General features: G+C 49.2%; 1 protein-coding gene across 1 annotated transcript; it reads left to right on the top strand.

The window, feature by feature from the left end:
• The first annotated feature begins 2,797 nt into the window (after positions 1 to 2,797).
• Positions 2,798 to 11,343, top strand: THG1L (tRNA-histidine guanylyltransferase 1 like). The gene is made up of 6 exons (XM_004611447.2): positions 2,798 to 3,020; positions 3,768 to 3,944; positions 4,841 to 5,010; positions 6,975 to 7,063; positions 8,315 to 8,422; positions 10,897 to 11,343. The coding sequence occupies exons 1-6, from the start codon at positions 2,830 to 2,832 to the stop codon at positions 11,056 to 11,058; spliced, it is 897 nt and encodes a 298-aa protein (XP_004611504.1). The 5' UTR covers positions 2,798 to 2,829; the 3' UTR covers positions 11,059 to 11,343.
• Positions 11,344 to 15,918: the final 4,575 nt, after the last annotated feature.

Below are 15,918 nucleotides of genomic sequence, written 5' to 3' on the forward strand. Positions count from 1 at the left end.
ACAGAGGCTGGTTCTTCACCTTCATGCTGTGCTCACCCAGTAACCTGAAATGGACATGGGAACTTGCTACTGAGAGATGCATCATTTTACTTTCAGAGCAAAAGCCGAATACATCCCCTCCTTGCACATAAACTGTCCTCTCCTTTCCCTTATAGCTAACCCTAGTTCTGTCCCAACTTACTTTGTAATTTTCAGCCATGTGAATTCTGCAGATGCATGTTATTAAGTGCTGTTTTTTTTCCTCCTCCTATTTTGACTGATGTTCACTTTTATTTGTCCAGACTCAGAAAAGTTCAAATTTCCCCCTGTATCCAAATAATGTTTATAATGGGGGCAGAGTTTTCTGCCCCCGTGCCTGGCTGTCTTCACCGGGGCCCCTCGGAGGGGGTGTGGGTTGAGTTTCCCTCCCCACCCCAAGCAGAGCTGCAGCAGCCGAAGACCTTCAGAAGCCAGCCACAGCCATGGTCAAGGCCACTTTCCATATGCTCAAATGATCCTCACACATAAAGGAACTGGCAGAGGAACCCAGGTGTGCAGGACTCGGGGCTGAGATCTCCAAGCCTGCTCAGATCGGGACTGGGCCTCCTCCACCCAGATCCTCCTTCTCCCAGTAGCTTGGCAGTCAAACCCACAAACTGCCCCTAGCACCGTGTAATCCCATCAATGGCCAAGATTCAGAGACCATAAAACAAAGCTCCTGGAAGCGCGCAGCCACATTTGCAGCTGTAGAAGAAGTCTAGACCTCTTATCGTCTAGTTCTCCTTCTCGGAGAACCCAGCAAGCTACTGAGAGTATCCTGCCCGCATGGCAGAGCCTGGCAAGCTCCCTGTGATATATTTGATATGCCAAAAACAATAACAACGGTGGGTCTCATTCCCCTGACCCTGAAAGAGCCTCCAATGCGACACTGATGGGAAGGACGAGTAGAGAGAGGCTGCTAAAATCTCAGGGCTAGGACTAATGGAGATGTTACTGGGCCCGCTCAAGCAAATCGATGAATAACTGGATGAAAGTGATATAGTGATCCAAATAATGGACACAAAGTGGTAATAGTGATTATATGAAGTACACTGGAGTCAGCCAGAGATGTAATTTTCACTCTATATTGTTATACTATTTAATTTCTCACTATCACTGTCATCCCGTTGCTCATCGATTTGTTCAAGTGGGCACCAGTAATGTCTCTCATTGTGAGACTTATTGTTACTGCTTTTGGCACATCCAATACGCCATGGGTAGCTTGCCAGGCTCTGCCGTGCGGGCGCGATACTCTTGGTAGCTTGCCTGGCTCTCCAAGAGGGGCAGAGGAATCAAACCTGGGTCGGCCACGTGCAAGGCAAACGCCCTACTGCTGTGCTATCACTCCAGCCCCTAATTTTCTCAAGGAAAAAAATATGTTAGTATGTAATAAAGTCAAGAGTGTTTTAAATCTTGAAGTAACACATAAACATTAAGGTTTTGTTGTTATTACTATCTACTAGCAATGAGAAATAAAAGGTTTTATTGTTTGGTGGTGAAAAAGTTGAACATAGTCATTTTGTGTGATAATATGTGGAAGTAAAATGACGCATTTAAAAAAATGTTCTGTATAATGATTTTGGAAAATACTCCATGTTGAGTGGGAAAAAAATAAAAATTGTAGAGGTATAATTCCAGTTTTGTGTGTTCCTGATATAAACATCACTGTATCACTGTCATCCCGTAGCTCATTGTTGCTTGAGCGGGCACCAGTAATGTCTCCATTGTGGGACTTGTTACTGGTTTTGGCATATCAGACACACCACGGGTAGCTTGCCAGGCTTTGCCGTGTGGGCGGGATACTGTCCGTAGTTTGCTAGGCTCTCCAAGAGAGATATAAACATAGGAGACAAAAAAATAGAAGATACTGGAAGGAACCATCTATGATGATTTGTTGAAGGAATGATAATGTTAAATTGTCTTTTTGTTTTGTTTTGTTTTGCCTTTTCTTGTCTACACCCAAAGGAGGTCAGGGGTTACTCCTGGCTCTGTGCTTAGGAACTGTTCTTGGCGGTGCTTGGGGAACCCTATGGGATGCCGAGAATGGAACCCAGATGGGCCATATGCAAGGTAAATGCTTTATCCATGGTAGCCTAGTTAACTCTAGCCCCCAAAGTTAGTTTTTTTTTAAAAAAAAATTCTCCCCAATAGTTTCTGCACATTTAACTTTTTCTTTCTTTTCTTTCCTTGGGCCACACCGGGTGGTGCTCAGGGATTACTCCTAGAGGATTAGGAAACCCTATGGGATGCCGAGAATCGCTCCTTGCAAGCGCCCAGGCCGCCGTCCTATCTCACTCAAACCTCCATCCTTAGTATTTCTATAACCAACCCATAGATGTTATTTGGAAAGGGGCAAAACACCACCAGTCAACTTTTTACAAAAAATTTTGTTTTTCCTTTTTGGGTCACACCCGGCGATGTAGAGGAGTTCCTCCTGGCTCATGTACTCAGGAATTACTCCTGGCGATGCTCGTGGGACCCTATGGGATGCTGGGAATCAAACCCGGGTCAGCCACGTGCAAGGCAAACGCCCTACCCGCTGTGCTATCGCTCCAGCTCCGCAGTCAACTTTCAACTTTGGCCGGAAAAGGATCTGTGAAGAGCCGTGGGAACGGTCTGCAGCAAGAAAGAAGCAGCTGCAAAGGAAACATCCCCACCTCCTCCCAGGTCAGGACGTGGACCCGAGGGCAGCCGGGGTAGGCGACCGAGACGTCGGCCTCCACGGCGGCTAGAGAGGCCGGCCGCGACAGGAGACAGGAACTTCCGGGGCGGCGCTCCTCCCATCTTTTCCCTTCCGCGGGGAGGGAGGGGATGTGGATCGCTGGCAACGTGAGGATTCGCGATTGCCTGGCGGCCACTTCCCCTGCCCTGCGCCGGTGCCTGAAGCTAGGGGCGACCATGGCCAAGAGTAAGTTCGAGTATGTGCGGGACTTCGAGGCCGACGACACCTGCTTGGCCCACTGCTGGGTGGTAGTGCGGCTGGACGGCAGGAACTTCCATAGGTGAGATCGGTGCGCGCGCTTCCGGGGTAGCACCCCCCCCCCGCATCGTCCGGTTACCGGGGCAACACGGTAGCCAATGAGAGCGCCGCTCTGCGCATCCCTTCACTTGCTGGATGCGCTGGGCACGGAGTCAATGGGCGGCTGATGAGCTAACCGCGGGAGCCTATAGACACACACTTATTGGCACGGACCTGATGGGAAAAACGTTGCACCCCCTCCATCAGGTCCCAATTGCTCGGCTAGTTTGTTAGCTATCCTCCAGGGCTCTTCAGTGGCCCTCTCACAGCTTGGGGTGAGCAGCCTTTAGTAATTACGTTCTTCTGTTTATCAGTATCAAGACAGGTGGATTGGGGTACAGGAGAGAAAGAGGGAAGGGAGAGTGTTACAGAAAGTCGAGAATTTACAAAAAGTGGGGATCCTAATGATTATTGTAACTTAATATTCCTTTGCAAGGAGCCAGGCAGAGTGGATTCCTTATATTCTAATTTTCCAGTCCTCTGAAGTAAATCACTTGCTCTCACAGAGAAGGGAAAGGGGACAACGTGAGTTGGCACTCTTCTTCGATTGACTCCAGGCAAGAAAATGATTAGAGTTCCTGAAGAAACTAGGTGTGGCGGGTGGAGGAGTTTTGGGTTCTTGGCTCTGTACCAGAGTCTTCCTCTGTGAACATCCCCCGCCAATCAGGGTTTTGATGATGAATGCACGTGGACATCTCAGTTCTTTTCCATCTTGGCTTCCCCACTGAAGGTTTGCGGAGAAGCACAATTTTGCGAAACCTAATGACAGCCGTGCTCTCTACCTGATGACCAAGTGTGCTCAGACTGTCATGGAAGAACTGGAGGATATTGTGATTGCGTACGGACAGAGCGACGAGTACAGCTTTGTGTTCAAGCGCAAGAGCAATTGGTTTAAAAGAAGAGCGAGGTAATTCCCCGGCCTTGTTCCCTGAGGATATTTCCAACCGCCCCTGGATTCTACTTTTCTTAATGGCAGACTTTGCAGTTGATGGTGTTCTGTATGGAATTTGTGATGGCGAGTTTCCGTTCAGATTGTTTGACTGCCATTTGGATCCTGAGCATTTTGTGAGCTGCTTATTCCCCTCCAGTCTCCTTCACCTGGCATTGAACTAGAAACAGAAATCTAAGAATATGGGCCAGAGAGATAGTACAGCAGGTCGAGTGCTTGCCTTGCACATAGCTGACTCAGGTTCAATCCCCAGCACCCCATAGGATCCCCGAAGCTCCCCAAGAATGATCCCTAAGTGCAGAGCCAGGATTAAGCTCTGAGCGTTGCTAGGTGTGATCCAAAGATAAAATAGAAAAAATAAATCTAGGAATATGACTCATGGGTTGGCTTTGGCCACTGACAGTCTATATATTGCAACATTGCTAAACTTTTTAATTAAGGGGAAATCTCATTCTGAACAGACACATTTGATTTGGCAGTATTTTGAAACGCCTACGAAACAGATCTCTTATTGGGCTGGCATGTTTTAAAAATAATCATTCCCTTCCCAAGATTTAAAACGAAAAGCAAAAATAAATAAGTTAATGAATAAATGAATAAATAAATAAATAAATAAAAGCCCTCTCTTGAACCATAGATTTACATCATATCCTAGAGTGTAAAATTCGGTGCTAGTGAGTTGCTGGTCGGAAGGAGAGGCAGGCTGTATAATCTATCACATCCAAACACACATTCTCTCTTGGCTTCCTGGGTGATTTGTGTAATCTCTTTGTTGCACCTATAGTCATGGTCCTGAACTAATGTCATGTGTTTTCTTTTCTCTTGCTCCACCCACTGTACCTTATCTTTGCTAGTAAGTTCATGACTCACGTGGCCTCCCAGTTTGCCTCCAGCTATGTGTTTTATTGGCGGGATTTCTTTGAGGACCAGCCTCTTCTGTATCCCCCAGGCTTTGATGGAAGAGTCGTGGTGTATCCTAGCAACCAGACTTTAAAGGACTACCTCAGCTGGCGGCAAGCAGATTGTAAGTAAAACCAAATAAATCACCGATTTTGTTCTTAAAGGTCTTTGCCTTATGTGTATTTTGTTTGGAATGCAATATCCCAGAGGTGGATTTCATTTATTTATTTATTTTTATTGTTTTGGTTTGTTTTGGAGTCATCCAGTCCTGCTCAGGGCTTACTTCTGGCTCTGCACTCAGGAATATCACCTTCCTGTGCTTAGGGGACCATATCAGGTGCCAGGAATAGAACCCCTGAGCAAGGCAAGTGCTTTTCTCACTGTATTATGGCTCTGACCCTTCTGAGATTTTTTTTTTTTCTTTTTTGGGCCATATCCAGCTGTGCTTAGGGGTAACTTCTAGCTCTGCACTCAGGAATCACTCCTAGCAGCACTTGGGGGACCATATGGGATGCCGGAGATTGAACCCGGGTCGGCCGCATGAAAGGCAAATGCCCTACCCTCTGTATTATTGCTCCGGCCCAGGATTTTTTATTAGTTGGGAGAAAGGTCATTGAATATTAGAATACCATCTGTAAATACTCTCTGATTCTAGCTCTAAAAAGCCCAGAAATTTCGTCTACGTTTGTGCTGAGTGTTGGACGGAGTCTGTGTAACTGGTGCTACCTTTATCTCACATGTGTGTGCACATATGCTCTTGCATGCAAAGACACTTGTGCAAATGCAAACATATATGCTCCTGCTTGCACATACGTATACACAAGTACACATGCTTCCGATGCACTTACATAGATGCAAAATACATAGACGCAAAACATCACATACATAGAAATAATATGCTCCTACATGCACATACACAAGCATACAAATACACGTGCTCCTGTATGCATGTACATTGACATATGAATACACATGTTCTTTCATGCATTTATACAGAAAAATACAAATAGGCTTTTGCATCATGTACATAAACATATACAAATACACATGCTGCTGCATGCATGTACATAGGCACACACAAATACATGTGATCCTTTCATGCATTTTCACAGGAGTATACAAATACATGTGTTCCTGCATCACATATATAGACACATACGGATACATATGCTTCTGCATGCCCGTACACACACGCAAATACATATGCTCCGGCATGCATGTACTCAGACACGCAATTCTACATATTCCTGCGTCATGTACATACAGACACATAAAAATACACATGCTCCTGTTCACATACATAGACACACAAATACACATGCTCCTGCATGCATGAACATTGACATGCACGTATACACACACATAAATATGCACGTTCCTGCATGCATAGACGCAGTCTCCTGCTTGCTCACAGGAGCCCGCACACACTTATGCACCCCTCTTCTCCCCTGGGAACAGCCCCTCTGTGTCTGTGGTTTCTGTTCGTGTTGGCCTCGGTGGATATTGGAGTTGTGCCTCCTGACTCACAGGACTGTGAAATAAACAGGACACACTCTGATGTGCTGCTTCTTGATTTTGCAGGAAGAATTTGAGGAAAGGGCTGGCCTGCTATAAAGCAAGTTACTTTGAAAGTACCCCTAAGCTTAATGGGTACACACGAACAGGTGTGGGAAACGTGTGGCGAATCAGCAGGGAAAGCACTCGGGAAGTGGCTTGTTTCTTCTGCCTGTCCTCCTGCCCGTGTGTCCCCTGCGGGGGCCGGGGCCAGTCACCCCAGGCCTCGCTGAGGAAGAGAGCAGTGTGACTCCTGTGTTCTCGGCAGCACCCGTGTCGGGGGAAGGCTGGGACTCAACAGCTCTGTTGAGCGTATGCCGGAGCCATAGCACAGTGGAGAGAGCATTTACCTGGCACGTGACTGACCCAGGTCCGATCCCCTGCACCCCCATAGGGTCTCATGAGCACCGCCAGGAGTAATTCTGAGTAATTCCTGAGTGCAGAGGCAGGAGTAGCCCCGAGCATCGCTGGGTATGACTCAAAAAGGAAAAACAAACCAAAACAAAAACCAGTGCTGCTCTGCTGTCCCCACAGGCCACATCAATAACCTCTACAACACGGTGTTCTGGGCGCTCGTGCAGCAGTCTGGACTCACCCCCGTGCAAGCCCAAGGAAGACTGCAGGTACAGAGCTCTGCCTGGGACGTCTGTCTGTCTGTCTGCTCCCCCCGGGGTGCTGCCCTGCTTGCTTCTGAAATAGTGACAGAAATCCCACTCATAGCAGCCCTGCTGCCTGTTTCCTCCCCCTCTGTCTCACCGGCTCTGCATTCCCACATGTGGTCGCTGGGCCGGAGTACAGTCCCCTTGGCCCTTTAGTGACAGGGCACGAGCTCTTTCATTCGGTCAGGCCCGGCTGGCCCGGCCTCCCCAGGCTTCCGCTGCCCTGGCCTCATCCCGCGTTGCCTGTAGTTCACTTGGGGCTCCTCCAGCTTCTTGAATTTATGGCCTTGGTGTGGTTGAGTCAAGACACACATCAGGCTCAAGTGTTCACAGCTTGGTCATGCTTCTGTCTAATGCTGTCTTTCCTACCTTAGGTCCCTGTAGGTAAAGTGGGGGATTCTTAGCTCCTCATAGGTTTATGGTGAGAATTAAATGGCATGTTAGATAGGAAGCGTGGTCTAGGGGGAAAAAAAAAAAAGAACACGTTGTAAGTACTTGGTGAACACTTGCTTTTATTATTAGAGCGACAGGCCTGTCTGGGATGCCACGTGTGGCCGACAGCTCTTCATGTACCGCCGGAGACATGCAGTAGCGCTCACCAGGAGACGGGGCACTTTATCCAGAATTTGGAAGATCAGAATTGAGGCTTTCGTTTTAGTTTTTGTTTGGCTTTGGGCCACAGCCCGTGCTGATCAGGGCTTACTCGTGTGCTCAGGGATCACTCCTGATGGGATCCTGGGGGACCCTATAGGCTGTGGGGATCCAACCTGCATTGGCTGTGTGCCAGGCAAGCACCCTACCGCTGTCAGCTATTATTGCACCAGCCCTTGGGCAATTCATGTCATCTTCCTAAGCACCAGAGTTCTCCTTCCTGGTGTAGAAACGGGTATGAGGGAGAAGACCCACCCATAGTGTGTGGAGGTTACTAAGCCCTCCACTTTTTTTTGCTTTTTGGGTCACACCTGGCAATGCACAGGGGTTACTCCTGGCTCTGCACTCAGGAATTACTCCTGGCGGTGCTCAGGGGACCATATGGGATGCTGGGAATCGAACCCGGGTCGGCCACGTGCAAGGCAAACGCCCTACCCGCTGTGCTATTGCTCCAGCCCCTGCTTCTTGATTTGTTGGGTGTTTGGGTAGAGGAGGGAACAGAGAGAGCCGGGGCAGGGGGCAGACGACCTTCTCAACCACTGACGCCCGCTTTCGCTTTCTTAGGGGACTCTGGCTGCAGACAAGAATGAGATTTTGTTTTCTGAATTTAACATCAACTATAACAACGAGCCGCTGATGTACAGGAAAGGGACGGTGTTGATATGGCAGAAGGTAATGGATGCTCGCGCCCCCCAAAGGGCCTGCACCCCACCCGGTGCACCCCTGGCTGCAGCTGCCAGCTTACAGGAGAGCCTTGGACAGGGAGATACTGCCTGTCTTTTTTTTTAAATTTTAATTTTGGGTCATACCCGGCGATGCACAGGGGTTACTCCTGGCTCTGTACTCAGGAATTACTCCTCGGTGCTCTGGGGACCCTATGGGATGCTGGGAATTGAACCCGGGTCGGCTACGTGCAAGGCAAACGCCCTGCCCACTGTGCTACTGCTCCAGCCCCCTGCCTGTCATTTTGGCTGCTCCTGTCACCTCTTTGTCAGTGACCATTATGATCGGAACTCTTCCCACTTCCGTAATAAGAATCACAGAAGGTGCAATAGTACAGTACAGCCAGTAGGGCACTCACCTTGCACGTGACTGATCCGGGTTCGAGCCCTGGAACCCCAAAAGGTCTCCCAGAAGTGAGTACTGAGTGCAGAGCCAGGAGTAAGCCCCAAGCACTGCTGAATGTGGCACAAAACTAGGGGGGAGATATAGTGGCAAATGTTAGAAGCAGCACACATGACTTTCCTCTCCCTGGCTCAGAACCAAACCACTTTAAGCTGCTAGAGAGAGTCCTGCGGGCTGACCTGGATTCAGTCCCCGGTATTGCATCTGGTCCCTGACCACAGCCCTGAGTAAGCCCCGAGCTCCGCCAGGTGTAACCCAAAAACCAAATAAACAAATGGTCTCTGAATGCAGAAATCCTCCTGTGTACGCTGTCCCCTTTTCAAAGTTTTCTTTTAGTTTTTTGGCTTAGGGGTTACACCCAGCTATGCACAGGGCTTACCCCTGGCTCTGTGCTCGGGGGATCATTCCTGGCAGGGCTCCAGGGAACTCAGGTCAGCCAAGTGCCAAATGCCAAATGCAAGCCAAGTGCCGTCTCTCCATCTCCTTAAATAGACCATTTAAGAGACACTTTTGTCCCCATCGCATCACTGTTGAATGTGGAGACACATGTGCTTATGCGCACAGATATGCACAGACTCACACAGACACACAGATACACACACAGACAGACAGACAGACACCACACAGACACACACAGACACACATACAGAAACAGACACACACACACACACACACACACACACACACACACACACACACACACACACACACACACACACACACACACACACACACACACACACATAGACACAGACACACACCCCGTCTTAGCAGTGCTAGCTGCTGGAAATGAGGGTTCCATCATTCAGGACGTTGGGGAAATTCTCCAGCCGTCCATGCTGATGACTGAAGTGTGTGCTGTGATGAGTCTCTGCACTTCCCTGCATCCTTCATCCTACCGATGTTTCCTCGGCATCAGCTCCTGGGCATAACATTCTTCCTGCATTCATTTCCTCCGTGTGAAGTTTCTTCCTGTTGTTAAGTATTAAAGTGGTACTTGGAGACCTATTTGTTCTTCGAGCCACTTCAGCTCTTGGATGGGGATTTTTTTTTTTTTTAATGGGGAAGGTTTGGGCTATGTCCTGTGGGGCTCAGGGCTTATTCCTGGCTCTGAGTGACCCCCTGGTGGGGCTCAGGGGACCATAGGCACTGCCAAGCGATTCCATTTGGGGTTTGCCGTGTGCTAGGCAAGCGCTTTACCTTCGTTATTATCTCTCCATTTCCTTTTATGGAGATTTTTTAAGGCATCTATTGCCTCAGCTACTCCCTACTGTGTGCACTGCGTGGGTGGAAGGGCAGAAGTGCTCTTCATTCTGTAGTTATTGCTAATATGGAGCAATTGCTCCTTTGCTCCTAAGCTTCCCTGTCGGAGATTTGCACCATGGAGTGTTTTTTTTTTTAGTTTGTTTCTTAGTTTTTTTTTTTTTTCTTTTTGTAGTTAGAAAGAAATTCATGCAGGTGGCTGGAGAGATAGTGCAGTGGGTAAGGCCTTACGTGCGGCAGACCCAGCTTTGATCTCTGCCATCCCATATGGCCCCCTGAGCACCACCAGGAGTAATTCCTGAGTGCAGGCCCAGGAATAAGCCCTCAGCATTGCTGGTTGTGACCCAAAAACCAAAAAATAAAAAATTTTTAAAAAATAGGAAAGAGGGACTGAAGCAATAGTACAGCGGGTAGGGCATTTGCCTTGCATGCCGCCGACCTGGGTTCTATCCCCAGCATCCCATCTGGTCCCCCTGTGCACCACCAGGAGTAACTCCTGAGTGCATGAGCTAGGAGTAATCGCTGGGCGTGTGCATTGCTGGTGTAACTCAAAAAAGCAAAAAAAAAAAAAAAATAGCAAAAAAAGAAATTCATGCATATATATCAGGCAGTAGGGAATTAAAAAGTATATTTTTCATTCATCTCCATCTCCTCTTCCTCCTCCTCCTCCTCCTCGTCCTCCTCTTCCTCTTCCCTTCGCCCTTCTCCCCCCAACCCCCTCCCCTTCCTAGTTGACGCTGTCAATATTTGGCCCTTAGGTGGATGAAGTCACGACGAAAGAAATCAAGCTGCCGGCGGAAATGGAAGGCACCAAGATGGCAGTCACCCGGACCCGGTCGAAGCCGGTGGCCTTGCACTGTGACATCATTGGGGATGCTTTCTGGAAAGAACACCCAGAGATTCTGGATGACGACAGCTGACCCTGTGCCCGCTCACCCTGGCGTGTGAAACATGCCAGCACCGCCCCCCCCACCCCAGCCCCCCAGCCCCGGGCAGGTCTCCTGGGCCTCTGCCAGCCAGGACTGTGATTGGCAGCGGCACGGCTGTCGGGGGAGGAGACGGCGAGGACGGGGCCTGGTTCGGGCAAGTGTGTCTGGCCACGTGGCATGGAGGCCGCCATTCCTGCCCTGTTAGAACATGGGCCCCGCCGTGGAAGTGCATTTTAAAGAATCCGTGCTATTCTTTTTATAAAGCAAGAAACTATATTATGCCTTGAGAAATGAGTCATTTTTAGATTGTGGCAGAAAATCTTATTTAAAAAAGATTTTTTTTTTTTAAAGTGCCAAGTTCTTTTTCACTTGGAATAGAAGATGAGTCAAGACCTGTGTAGTCCCCTTTGGGGGTTTTGGTTTTGGGGGCCACACCCGGTAGTGCTCAGGGCTTACTCCTGGCTCTGCGCTCAGGGGTCACCCTAGGGGGCACGGGGATCCAGTAGGGTCCAGGGATTGAAACCGGGATAGCTGCTTAAAAGCCACGTGTCCTACCCGCTGTTTTATCACTCTGGTCCCCGTGCCCAGGTCTTTTTCTTGAAATTTTTTATTAAATCACCGCGACATAAACGGTTACAAAGTCACCCATGATTGCGTTTCAGTCATACAGTGTTCCAACACCTGTCCATTCACCGGTGTACATTTCCCACCACCAATGTCCCCAATTGCCCTCCTTCCATCCCCCCCACCCCCGGTCTGCCTCTTCAGCAGACACTTTCCTTCTCTGTCTCTTTTCTTTTGGTCATGACTGTTTGCAATACACCTTCTAGTTCTTAACTAAAGAATCCCGTGACCTTGGGAATGGCCTTGCCTGCCCCTCATGCACTCTTGTCTTTGGCAGGCCTGGAGGTAAATGGCAAAGCGCCTGCTCAGTGCCTCTGAATTCAGGCTCTGCAGGGAGCTCTCGGGGCCTCGTGCCAGTCTCCACTGTGCCATCTCACGTGAAAAGCGGGTCATCGTTTGGATGCTCACGTGTAAACATTCCACTGGTAGGTTTTGTGATTTGTCAGCATCAGTACCATCATCATCATCATCTCACCGGGGGTACCGTTTCCAGGCTCACTTACCTCCTCGTAAGGAGGAAGAGAATTTGATATTCAAATAAGGGAAATAAAACATGGCCGGGTGAATGGGGAGGGAGAGGCATTTACTCCGTGGTACCCCTGATACCCATTTTCAAGCCCCCTTTCTTATCAGGACATCCTGAGGAAGCTAAAACTGCTCTCCCAAACAGAATGAGGACACTTGCATAGGAGAGCAGAGGGGTCGCGGGTGACAGTTGTTTTATTTTTTGTTTGTTTGTTTGCTTTTTGGGTCACACCCGGTGATGCACAGGGGTCACTCCTGGCAGTGCTCAGGGGACCCTATGGGATGCTGGGATTCGAACCTGGGTCGGCCGCGTGCAAGGCAAACACCCTACCTGCTGTGCTATTGCTCCAGCCCCATCGGGTGACAGTTGTTAAAGGAGTCCTGTCCCTCTGCTGCTGTTGGGCTAGTGGGTTGGGTGAGTGGCCCCAAAGCTGGTCTCGGGGAGAGCGAGAGCAGAGAGGGAGCAGGAATTAAAGGTCGCTGCCAAGAGCTCACAACACCAGGCCGGAGTGATAGTACAGCGAGTAGGGCGTTTGCTTTGCACATGGCCGACCTGGGTTCAATCCCCAGCATCCCATAGGGTCCCCTGAGCACTGCCAGGAGTAATTCCTGAGTGCAGAGCCAGGAGTAACCCCTGTGCATCGCTGGGTGTGACCCAAAAAAAGCAAAAAAAAAAAAAAAAAAGAAAGAAACAACAATGCTTTTCATCCTTATTTCATGTTTCAGTGGGAAAAAAAGAGAACAGTTTGGCTCTATTAAGAATTAATTAGGAGGGGCTGGAGCGATAACACAGCAGGTAGGGTGTTTGCCTTGCACGTGGCCAACAAGGGTTCGAATCCCAGCATCCCATATGGTCCCCCGAGCACCGCCAGTAGTAATTCCTGAGTGAAGAGCCAGGAGTAACCTCTGTGCATTGTCTGGTGTGACCCAAAAAGCAAAAAAAAAAAAAAAAAAGAATTAATTAGGAGGGGCTGGAGCGATAACACAGCAGGTAGGGCGTTTGCCTTGCACGCGGCCCACCCAGATTCGATTCCCAGCACTGCCAGGAGTAATTCCTGAGTGTATGAGACAGGAGTAACCCCTGTGCATCGCTGGGTGTAACCCAAAAAGCAAAAAAATAAAAATAAAATAAAGAATTAATTAAGAGACAGCCCACATTCCAGTGCCCAGCCTCGCACTGCAGAATTCACAGCCAAGGAGAAAATGTATTTTTGAAAGGGTGACGGCTGGTCTCCTCCCTCACTAGCTGACATCCCATCTGTTGCTGCCTGTCCCCGCCTTCCTGTCCATGGGAAGAGGAAATAGGATTCAGGTTCCGTAATTGATAAAAAACAAACAAACAAAAGAACAACTCTTTGAGAAATAAAAAGGGCCCCGCTCGCTTGGCCTGCCTTTTCTGTGGGTTATCACGGAATTCAGTGGAGACCAGCTCCGTGCCCACGAGAGTGAGACACATGGCAGCAATAGTGCTTAGGCTTGAAGTGCCAACAGGTGCTGGGGCGCTTGTTTCAGGTGCTGACCTCATGTTCTCTCCCACGCCTGTGAAGATGCGGAGCACACGGATGCGATTTTTAGCCTCCTGAAAGTGAAGTCTTCGGTAATAGCTGCACTCAGGGGGATCCTCAACCATGATAGACCGGGAGAGGCAGTAAGATGTCACTCTTGTTGGCGAATTAACTCGCCAGGTAAATGTACTGCATCAAAATGGAGCTAAGTAGGTGTGATTCTAATAGTTGGACCATAGCTGGTGGTGCCCAGGAGCTGTTTCTAGCTGGACCTCTCGCACATGTAAGTAGAGCTATAGCTCTAGATTTTCTTTTTTTTCTAAGTATGATTTTGGGGACTGGAGGGATAGCACAGGTAAGGTGCTTGCTTTGCACACGGTCAATCCCCAGCATTCCATATGGTCCCCTGAGCACCACCAGGAGTAATTCTTGAGTGCAGAGCCAGGAGTAACCCCTGAGCATTGTCGGTGTGCTCCCCTCCCCCAAAACTTACAAAGCACACTTGGGGGTGGCACTTCCAAGGGTGCTCTGGACCCGGGGCCCCCTTCTGGTAGGTCTTGCCCATTGGGCTCGTGATTCAGTGTGAGCAGTCTGCTGTGTTGGGGGTCATCCTGGCAGCGTTCGGGGGCCTCCAGGACTATTTAGCAATGCTGACTGGGAAGTGAATAAAATAATGCAAATTGTAAAGATAAAACTACCCACGGGTATTTTGTGCCTTCCGGGGGTGTTGTGTGATGTACTGAAAACGCTACTCTCAGGGGCTGGATAGTACAGTGGGGAGGGCTCTTGCCCAGGATGGACCCATTTAAGTGTGTAGTTCACAGCTGTATAGTGATGTTCATCCCTTTCTCCACCGTAGAGAAAGGTATTCTCAGGCCTTTCCAAATAATGTTTTTGAGAGGGTGTGGGACATTACACTCTGCAGTATTCTGGGGCTGTCTCCAGCTCAGTGCTTGAGGATGGGTTGCTCCAGAAGGTGCTGGAGGGGGGGTGTAGGGAGGAGGGAAGGCCATGCAGTGTCTGGGATCAAACCCAGAACTCTTGCCTCCAAAGCATATGCTCAGGCCTGTTTAGTGATGTCCTTGGGCCCCCTTCCAAATTTTGCAAAGCTTTAAGAACCTTCATAAAAACAGCACATACAGTAGCCAACACTGTGGGACAGGGGGGCAGTTAGGAATGAGGTTTGTGTGGCCTTGTGGGGGATAGGAAATGTATTAGTTCTTGTAATGACTGGGCCTTCGTTGAAGCAGAGACTGATTTGAAGGTAGAAAGTGGTCTGCTGGGGCTGGAGCGATAGCACCGCGGGTAGGGCATTTGCCTTGCATGCGGCTGACCCAGGTTCGATTCCCAGCATCCCATAGGGTCCCCCAAGCGCCGCCAGGAGTAATTCTTGAGCAGAGCCAGGAGTACCCTGAGCATTAGCGGGTGTGACCCCAAAAGCAAAAAAAATTTAAAAAAGAAAAAGAACGAGGGGCCGGAGCGATAGCACAGCGGGTAGGGCGTTTGCCTTGCACGAGGCCGACCCGGGTTCGATCCCCGGCATCCCATATGGTCCCCCAAGCACTGCCAGGAGTAATTCCTGAGTGCAAAGCCAGGAGTAACCCCTGAGCATAGCTGGGTGTGACCCAAAAAGCAAAAAAGAAAAAAGAAAAAGAAAAAGAACGTGATCTGTCTACCTGATAATTCAGGCTTTCTTGGGTAAACCCTCTTTTCCCCTGTCCTTGGAAAGCCGGCTCTTCCTCTGGTTGCTCAGTAATGCAGTGAACTGATAGGATGCATTTTCATTACAGCCACTGGCAAAGACTGCATATTGCAGCACGTAAAGGAAGGAACTTCATCCTTCATAGCTTCATTGCACACAACGATCTAACGTTCAAAAAGCATTAGTCAGGTGCTCAATAAGTATGTTCTAGCTGCATTCTCAGTTGTGGTAAGGCACTATTTCAGAGGAGCCTGCAAATGACTAGAGCTAAACCATTGAGCTTAGGTCCGAGGGCAAACACCCACAGACTGTCTTAGACCCGACTGACCAACCCGGAGAAGGAGGGTGGTCTGGGAGATCAGAGTGGCCACCCAGGGTTACACCTCCAGTTACCTTTTTTGTGTGTTTTTGGGCCACACCTGGCAATGCTCTGCACTCAGGAATCACTGCAGGCGGTGTTTGGGGATCCTATGGAATGCTGGGGATCGAACCCAG

The sequence above is a fragment of the Sorex araneus genome, chromosome 2, assembly GCF_027595985.1.
Source record: "Sorex araneus isolate mSorAra2 chromosome 2, mSorAra2.pri, whole genome shotgun sequence".
In the NCBI taxonomy this organism is placed as follows: domain Eukaryota; kingdom Metazoa; phylum Chordata; class Mammalia; order Eulipotyphla; family Soricidae; genus Sorex; species Sorex araneus.

Excerpts from the sequence above, each read along its gene's own strand:
- THG1L (XM_004611447.2), top strand. The coding sequence starts at position 2,830 with ATGTGGATCGCTGGCAACGTGAGGATTCGCGATTGCCTGGCGGCCACT. Across the intron at positions 3,021-3,767 it reads GACGGCAGGAACTTCCATAG|GTTTGCGGAGAAGCACAATT; the intron begins GTGAGATCGGTG and ends TCCCCACTGAAG. Across the intron at positions 8,423-10,896 it reads CGGTGTTGATATGGCAGAAG|GTGGATGAAGTCACGACGAA; the intron begins GTAATGGATGCT and ends TTTGGCCCTTAG.